Source organism: Lemur catta, chromosome 5 (genome assembly GCF_020740605.2).
Source record: "Lemur catta isolate mLemCat1 chromosome 5, mLemCat1.pri, whole genome shotgun sequence".
NCBI lineage: Eukaryota > Metazoa > Chordata > Mammalia > Primates > Lemuridae > Lemur > Lemur catta.
The window spans coordinates 7,116,826-7,126,040 of NC_059132.1; the positions used below are offsets into that span (position 1 = coordinate 7,116,826).

The 9,215-nt window shown below is 40.3% G+C and overlaps 1 protein-coding gene across 2 annotated transcripts; it reads left to right on the top strand.

The window, feature by feature from the left end:
- Positions 1 to 1,736: 1,736 nt before the first annotated feature.
- Positions 1,737 to 8,922, top strand: PCDHB15 (protocadherin beta 15). 2 transcript variants are annotated; one of them, XM_045551033.1, is made up of 2 exons: positions 2,737 to 2,819; positions 3,113 to 8,922. In XM_045551033.1, exons 1-2 carry the CDS (start codon positions 2,758 to 2,760, stop codon positions 4,413 to 4,415), a joined length of 1,365 nt encoding a protein of 454 aa, XP_045406989.1. In that variant the 5' UTR covers positions 2,737 to 2,757; the 3' UTR covers positions 4,416 to 8,922. The 2 variants fall into 2 exon arrangements, with proteins under 2 accessions (XP_045406988.1, XP_045406989.1); XM_045551032.1 differs by having other exon boundaries at positions 1,737 to 8,922.
- Positions 8,923 to 9,215: the final 293 nt, after the last annotated feature.

Here is a 9,215-nt window from a genome sequence, read left to right on the forward strand (position 1 = left end):
CTATCTAGCCCACCTCACCTTTTTCTGGAAACTTCTCCTGTCTTTAGTAGGGGTGTACTGTTGTGGCCAGATTCATTTTATATGACCCATCTCTCTCTGTCTCTGTCTCTCTGATTTTAGACAGATAGACAGGATGGTAGATATGGCTCATCCAATTTGGTCCAATCTGATTCTCTCTGTTTAAGAAAATGGCTTTAGAAACCAGATATAGTCTCTCTGTTAGGAACTTAACAAGAAAGTGATGTCATGTTTGGCTAAATACATGGAAAGAAGTACAGAAAGTCTATCTTCCCAGAGAGACAAGAAAAAAGGAGATGCCAAAAGAGTGACCTTACTGTAAATTTTCCTGCTGTATATTTTCCAGTCCCTCCCAAGTCTGCTTTCTCCTTGGCTTTTTAGAGACAACTAGGTGATCTGTTAATAAATTTCCCTCTAATTAAGATAGTTAAGTGAGGTTTTTTGTTGTTGTTGTCAAAATCAAGTTAGATATTCTTGCATGGTTGGTAAGTTAGACCTTCCTTACTATTAATTTGAGTTTTTATTGTGGATTTTCATATTAATATAATCAGGAATAAAAAAGGTTGTAAAATATTAATAGTTTGTAAGGGACATGCACAAGATTTTGTTAGAATATACAGTTCTGAGAAGAATTGAAGGGTCTTTCCAATGGTACAGTCTTTTTAGTGTTTAGTATAAATTCTAAGAAAATTTTACTATATAAGAAATAGTTTGAATATCATTAGCATCATAATAGCATTAGTATAAAATAACAATGACAATGTAAAATGTGTGTCTACAAGAGATGTATTCCTTATTTTTAGGATCACTATAATCTTGTTGCTTTGGTCTTTCTTTTTATGATATATCCTTTTGCTTAGGGGGAGCCAGGGTATTTTGCCATTAATTAAAGGACATTTTAGATCATTCTGAGTTATTTCAAATTCAAAAGAGCATGGAAAATAGCAACTTGAGAATATGCTGTCTTGTTTATCCAGGTTATATAAAAAGCTGGAATCCCAGCAAAAGAGAGGACTTCTGTGTAGGAGGAGAATCTATGTGTCAGAAGTTTTTAAATTAATTTGGATTTATTAATGGATCTATTCAAGAAATAGTTGTTGACTATCTACTCTATGCCGGGGATTATTTTAGATGTTGGATATGCAGCAGTGAACAAAACAAACACTCAGGTGTGACACAGAAGAGAAACAAATATGTACATCTATACTACGTCAGATACTAATAAATGCTAGGGAGAAAAAGCAGGGTAAGACATATAGGAAGTGCCCTCATGCATTTTCCCACAGTTTAAAAGTTTCATAAAATAGTAACTCTCTGATCTTATGTAGAGAGAATATCATATTGGAATGAACTTGTTGCTTTTTCCTTGATGTAATTCAACCAATAGGGGCCACAGTTCTAGTACATAGGCAGCCTAGAATTTGAAAGAAATATGGAGGAATTGATTCTTTTTTGCTGAGAAAATTTTAAGAAATCACATGGCTATATGTTGTTAGTTTTTGCAAGATGACTGATCACTTTTATGTCTTCTTCCACTCCTCAGTTTCCCTCTGAGCACCCCACCCAGACTACAGGCAATAGACGGTGGGGACCATGTCTAGATTGTTTACTGACGTATTTCAGAGCTTGGCACATAGAGATCAATAACACTTCTTTGAATAAAGGAATGAAAATTAGAATTGCATGACTTTGTGATTACATTATCACCCTCAATTTCCAAACTCTTTAGAATAGATGGGAGAGAATAGAACAATTGTAGCAATTCGTTTTGAAGTAAAGACAACGCATGGTGGCGCTGCAGGCTAAGGCTTCAAAAAAGAACCCATTAACTGCTCAGAACTACTTACTTCAGACCTCTTTCAGCTGAAGAGAAAGCCTGTAAGCAGAGCTCGGACCCGTCAGCCTCTAGAGAGTGTTACTCGCCTACCTTTCCGGACAGTTTGTCAACTGAGAGATCGATCGCTGTCTCAGTCCCATCACTCCCTGAGGTAGTTCTCGACCCGGTTCCTGGAAAGGCGTGTGCAGAAGGAAAGATGGAGGCCAGAGGGGAGTGCTTTCCTAAACAAAGGCAAGTCCTGATTCTCCTTCTTTTACTGGGAGTGGCTATGGCAGGCTGGGAACCTCGTCGCTATTCTGTGGTGGAGGAAACTGAGAGCGGCTCTTTTGTGGCCAACCTGGCCAAGGACCTAGGGTTGGGAGTAGGGGAGCTATCTGCGCGGGGAGCCCGGGTGGTCTCTGAGGATAACGAACCACGCTTGCAGCTTGATCTGCAGACCGGGGAGTTGATATTAAGTGAGAAACTGGACCGGGAGGAGCTGTGCGGCCCCACTGAGCCCTGTGTAATGCATTTCCAAGTGTTACTGAGAAAACCTTTGGAAGTATTTCGAGCTGAGCTACTGGTGAGAGACGTAAACGATCACTCTCCTGAGTTTTCTGAAAGAGAAGTGATTCTGAAAATTCTAGAGACTAGCCCTCCTGGAAGTGTGTTTCCTCTGAAAAAAGCTCAGGACTGGGACGTGGGCAACAACAACATTCAAAACTACAATATTGGTCTCAACTCTTATTTCCATGTTTCCACTCGCACCCGGGGGGATGGCTCCAAATACCCAGAGCTGGTGCTAGACAAAGAACTGGATCGTGAGGAGGAGGCGGAGCTCAGATTCACCCTGACAGCCCTGGATGGTGGCTCTCCACCGCGCTCTGGCACCTCCCAGATCCGCATCTTGGTCTTGGACGTCAATGACAATGCCCCGGAGTTTGCGCAGACGCTCTACGAGGTGCAGGTCCCAGAGAACAGCCCGGTAGGCTCCCTAGTTGTCAAGGTCTCTGCTAGGGATTTAGACACCGGGACAAATGGAGAGATTTCATACTCTCTTTTTTATAGTTCTCAGGAGATAAGCAAAACTTTTGAACTAAGCAGCCTTTCAGGGGAAATTCGACTAATTAAAAAACTAGATTTTGAGACAATATCCTCATATGAACTAGATATAGAGGCATCCGATGGCGCGGGACTTTCTGGGAAATGCTCGGTCTCTGTTAAGGTGCTTGATGTTAACGATAATGCCCCAGAATTAACTATTTCATCATTTACCAGCCCTATTCCAGAAAATTCCGCGGAGACAGAAGTGGCTCTGTTTAGGATTAGAGACCGAGACTCCGGGGAAAACGGAAAAATGGTTTGCTCAATTCAGGACAATGTTCCATTTATGCTGAAACCTTCAGTTGAAAATTTCTACAGGCTGGTAACAGAAGGAGCGCTGGACAGAGAGATTAGAGCCCAGTACAACATCACCATCACAGTCACCGATTTGGGAACTCCCAGGATGAAAACAGAGCAAAACATAACAGTGCTGGTCTCCGATGTCAATGACAACGCCCCTGCCTTCACCCAAACCTCCTACACCCTGTTCCTCCCGGAGAACAACAGCCCCGCCCTGCACATCGGCAGCGTTAGCGCCACAGACAGAGACTCAGGCACCAACGCCCAGGTCACCTACTCGCTCCTGACGCCCCAGGACCCACACCTGCCCCTCGCCTCCCTGGTCTCCATCAACGCGGAAAATGGGCACCTGTTCGCCCTCAGGTCGCTGGACTACGAGGCCCTGCAGGCGTTCGAGTTCCGCGTGGGCGCCACAGACCGAGGCTCCCCTGCGCTGAGCAGCGAGGCGCTGGTGCGCGTGGTGGTGGTGGACGACAACGACAACTCGCCCTTCGTGCTGTACCCACTGCAGAACGGCTCTGCGCCCTGCACCGAGCTGGTGCCCAGGGCAGCAGAGGCCGGCTACCTGGTGACCAAGGTGGTGGCGGTGGACGGAGACTCAGGCCAGAACGCCTGGCTGTCGTTCCAGCTGCTCAAGGCCACGGAGCCCGGGCTGTTCAGCGTGTGGGCGCACAATGGCGAGGTGCGCACCGCCAGGCCGCTGAGCGAGCGCGACGCGGCCAAGCACAGGCTGGTGGTGCTGGTGAAGGACAATGGCGAGCCTCCGCTGTCTGCCACCGTCACGCTGCACGTGCTCCTGGTGGATGGCTTCTCCCAGCCCTACCTGCCGCTCCCGGAAGCGGCCCCGGACAAGGCCCAGGCCGACTCGCTCACCGTCTACTTGGTCATCGCCTTGGCCTCTGTGTCCTCGCTCTTCCTCTTCTCGGTGCTGCTGTTCGTGGCGGTGCGGCTGTGCAGGAGGAACAGGGCGGCCTCGGGGGGTCGCTGCTCAGTGCCTGAGGGCCACTTTCCTGGCCACCTGGTGGACGTCAGCGGCACGGGGACCCTGTCCCAGAGCTACCAGTATGAGGTGTGTCTGATGGGAGACCATGAGAGTAATGAATTCAAATTTTTGAAACCTATCTTGCCCAATTTTCTGGACCAGGATTCTAGGAGGAAATCAGAATTTCCAGAATAATTTGGAAATTTCCATACTGGCAGTAGTTTTATCTTCCTCACTTCTCCCTTTCTTTATTTAACTCTGTAGTCGTGTTTAATTGTACCTTTTTTCTTTTTTCTCTACTGTTGTCGTTAGTACTGTTATTCTTTTCTTTCTTTCTTTCTTTCTTTTTTTTTTGGCCTAGTTGTTATAGAGTTAGCTTTTCAGTTATTGTATTATTAGTAGATATTTTATGTCAGAATATTTCATATTTCTGATTAAATTTTTAGTATTGATTCCTGAAGAATAATATGAAGGTTAGCCCCTCCTAATAAATGTAACTCTAATTTTAGGAGTACACTTCAGAGTATATGACACTATGCTTTTTAAATATATGCTTTTTAAATCATACTTTATTTTTAAAATATTGGAAGTCTTTTTTTGTTTTTATTATTTATACAAGTCTGACTTTTTGATGACCCTATTTCTGTTTGGGGTGGAATCATTTCATAATTATCCATGCCCAGTTTCTTCCGAGCTCCCTATTGGGATTTTCATTTTCCCAGTAGGCAGCAAAATAGATTATTTAAAGCTGTTCATTTCAAGACCACAGTTGTAGTAATTATACTTTCACTCTAAAATACATATGACATCTCCTAAAACCTTATCTGCATCATCTGTTCTTTCTCATCTAAATTAATGTAGAAAAGACTTATGGATTCTTCCTTATGTCTAAGTAAAGTTATGATCCTGTTAAGAGTCCTAGACAGGTTTACTGATACCCAGGTTAACTATGTTTAAGGTGTTTCTATAAGGCCAATAGACTCTAGGACTAACTAATGCATTTCCTGCAATTGTCCTTTTCTACAGCAGGGAAATTCTCAAGTGAGCTCCAAATTCTGGGCTCAGAGGAGCGTCTGATGTTACAGCATGCCAATCAATATCTACTTGCCTTGGGATGATGACATTGTTCTGATTGAAAAGGAATTTGAAAGAAAATACATTGTAGAATTAATATTAGTTAACCAAATGAAACTTATTAAGGGATATGTTGGTAAAGGAGTTGAATAATTTAGAGAAAAAAAATCTCCTCTCTTCTCAGGACTACTCTATCTCCAGGAGCTTCTCAACTTTGCAGATACTGTAGAATGATGTGGTATGCAAAATAATGGCCCCCAAAGATGTCCAAATCCCAAGCCCTGGAACCTATGAATATGTCATATTACATTGCAAAGAGGAAATAAAGTTCAAATGGAATTAAGGTCAGCTAAACTTAAAGTAGGGAGAATAGCCTAGATAATCCAGGTGGGCCTTATTCAATCAGTTAAAAGGCCAAAAAGCAGAGTTGAGTCTTCCTTGAGATAGAGAAGAAATTCTGCATGAGGTCAGCAGCTTCAGCTTGTGCCCCAGAGTTCCAACCTGCCCTTGCTAAATCACCTGCCGTACCGGTTTTGGACTTGCCTAGCCAGATTTCACAATCAAATAAATCACTTCCTTGCAAGAAATCTCTCAATTTACATCTGCTGCCTCTGTTTCTTTGGTTGAACCCTGAGTGATACACATTTTGGTAGCTGGAAGTGGGATTCTGCTGTAACAAATACCTAAAAATGTGGAAGTAGCTTTTCAATTGGGCAAAGGGGAAAGGCTGGAAGAATTTTGAGAAGCATGATAGAAAAAGCCTAGATTGCTTTGCACAAACTGTTAGTAGAAATATGATGTTAACAAATCCGTTAGTGAGGACTCAGAAGGAGAGGAGGAGCATGGTGGAGAAACACATGTTGCCTTAGGGAGTACCTAAATCATTTTAAACAGACTATGTGTAGAAATATGGATATTAAAGGCCCTGCTGGTGAGGGTACAGACACAAGGAAAATGTTATTGGAAAGTGAAGGAAAGGGAATCCTTCTATATAGTGGCAGTAAACTTAAGTTTGAGTCCTGCCATTATGTGGAAAGAAGAATTTGTAAACAATGAACTTGGAGATTTAGCAAAGGAGATTTCCAAAGAGTTAAAGGGACAGCCTGTTTTTTTCTTGCTGCTGGTAGTATAATGTGAGAGGAAAAAATATGAGAGGAATTAGATTGTGGTAAGAGCTGTAAAGCAAAAAGGAATCAGGACCTGATGACTGGGGAAATTCTCCGGCTACTCAGATTTCAAAAGATGTTAAAATTAGGAGACTGACTTCCAGGAATGCATGTTCTAGAGAGAAAGCCAAGGATATAGCAGGATAACATTTTATCAGTGCCTTGAAAGGATCAGAGTCGTCAATCACATGGAAGTCTCTTTGAAGAGACTAGCCATGTGACATAGATATCTTCAGTCACCTCAGCAGAAGTCAGAAATATAGAGTGAATTATTCAGGAAAGAACTGTGAAGGAGTCTTTTATATAATGAAGTAAACTCTATGACATACACAAGAGACCCACAAGGTTATTGAGAATGTTGTATCAGTAGAAACAAGCTTGAACTGAAAGGGATAATGAGAACAAATTAAATAAAGCTGTTGTGCCCCCAAATTCTATAAGAAAGAAACATACTATTGAAACTACTTAGCTGAAAACACATACTACCACTAATGAAAAAGGAAGGATGGTTTAGAGGATGGAACCAGGAGCCCAAAGTGTAGAGCTGTAAGCCATGGTGGATTAGTCTTGAAAGCAGAAGTCTCCCTGGGTGGATTGCTACATTTCTAGATACAGGTAATTACTTTTTCACTTTGATTTTTTACATAGTTGTCTGACTAGGTCCCAACCTATCTATTTAAGATGTGTGAGATGCTTTTCAGGAAAGTAGTTTTGCTTAGGTGTTATCAAGGGAGAGTACTCTGAAGTACTGCAGTTGAATTTATATCTTCATTCAATTATCTCCCAATTTGGCACACACAAATAATTGAATTTTCAAAGAAATATCCATGGCTAGTAGTATCTCCAAAAGTTGAGTTTCAGAGAATAGAATGAGAAGGGGAAATGATAAATGCCAAGCATACTTTTAAATCTGCATTAATGGTGTCCTGAGAAAGATGAAATACAATGTTTATGCAGCAATCCAGAATATGTCTTTCTCACAGGCAGGAAAATAGCAGGGCTAAAAATTTTACTTACTAAATTTGTCTAAACATGGATTCTGATCTTCATAAGTAGATCAGCAATCTATGTGTTTTGGTGGATTATGGCTGGTGAAAGGATAACAAACCAATTCTCCTATATGTCACACATAGAACAGTTTTGAACATAAGTGACAAGTCATTGTTTTTAGTGAATGAAAGTTAAGAATAGTGAATGAAGATTTTTGGAAACTACCAGGATAGAGACTCTTTCATCAACATAAACATAACCATTCATTTTTCCTCCTATTTTCTCTTCCAGATATTATAGACTCCCTTTAAGATTTCTATAAGTTCCAACTTGCCTTTTATAGTATTAATCCAAGGCCATTGACCTTTTTTCCTTATTTCCCCTCCTTGCTTTTATTTTCTTCCTAAATAGAGTACATAGGTATTTGTGATCACATGACAGCATTCATAAAGTGAGAGATCTTTTATTCCAATAACTGTAAAGTGGACAATTTTAATTTCTTCCAAAAATGCATTTAAATGGGGGAAATAGTTTCCTGAGAATACAATTAACTATATTTTTTACATAATGAAAATAAGCTGCAGTATTTCTTCACTATCCTTCAAACCACTGTTGAAAATATCATCATGGCATTTCTATTTCCATTACCATAAACATGGAAATTATTCTAGAAAATTTAACTAATGCTACTACTTAAATGTATGTAAGATAATCCTACTTTGACTGATGACTAAATTTTGAGAAAATATTTTCTTAAAAGTTAAAAGTTTGGTCATGTTAGCAAGGGACTCACTGGATATTATGAAGTCATGGTGGAGTGTTCTGATTTATCCTTGGAATAATGCCCCTAATTTATTTTACAATCCTGGATGAGCACTCTGTAATGATGTATTTTCTTCAGAAAAGAACAAAAGAGACATAAAGATAATGTATACTTTTGTTAACTCAGTGCCTATTCCTAAAAAAAAGGATCACTTTCTTGTAAAACCAACAGAATCTAGGCACCAATATAGGAAAAAGAATGTAGAGAACTCTTTTCTTATGTATGTATTTCCATTCTATTTGGGGAGATGTTTGTGTCTTTTTTCCCAAACAAATAAAAATAATATTCCATGAGAGTTTACTTTGGTGATAGTTAATGGGAATTTAACTTAGAGAGAGGCCTCATTGCAATACTTGTACATAAATTAAATCTTGGCAAAACCCTACAGCCTTTATGCTGGGAATTATAACAAAAAAATAATCAGGATATTGTCTTCATTGCTGTATCAGTAGCCTGGAAATTAGTGCAGAAATTTTACTATTGGCTATGGGAACCCCCTTGTGTCATATGCTCTGAAATGTGAATGAGCAAGTCAAGAACCAAAGATATTAAAATGATTGAAAATGCCCAAGTAGGCAGTCCTGGAAATGCTTCCATATTGTTTCATATAACATTTGACATAAAATAAAAAGGCCTATGAAATCAAGTTCTGTCTCTTTCTGATGGGAAATTTTTATCTGACAATTGTTAAATGTCTGCTCTATCCCAGGGAAATCAGATATTCCTAGTTTTGGCAGACCTAGAATGAATGTCAAAGAAGTCCCTGGGCATGCTTTTTTTAATATTTTTTATTTCAAGGAACATTGTGTCATTCAACTAGCCCATCCCCAAATATTACTCCTCAAATTGTCACTATTGCTCTCAACATTCAGAATCATATTTGAGAACCATATGTTCTTCTGCATATCTCTTATATTCTGCGTTGAATATGACTTTTAGAAA

Excerpts from the sequence above, each read along its gene's own strand:
- PCDHB15 (XM_045551032.1), top strand. The coding sequence starts at position 2,052 with ATGGAGGCCAGAGGGGAGTGCTTTCCTAAACAAAGGCAAGTCCTGATT.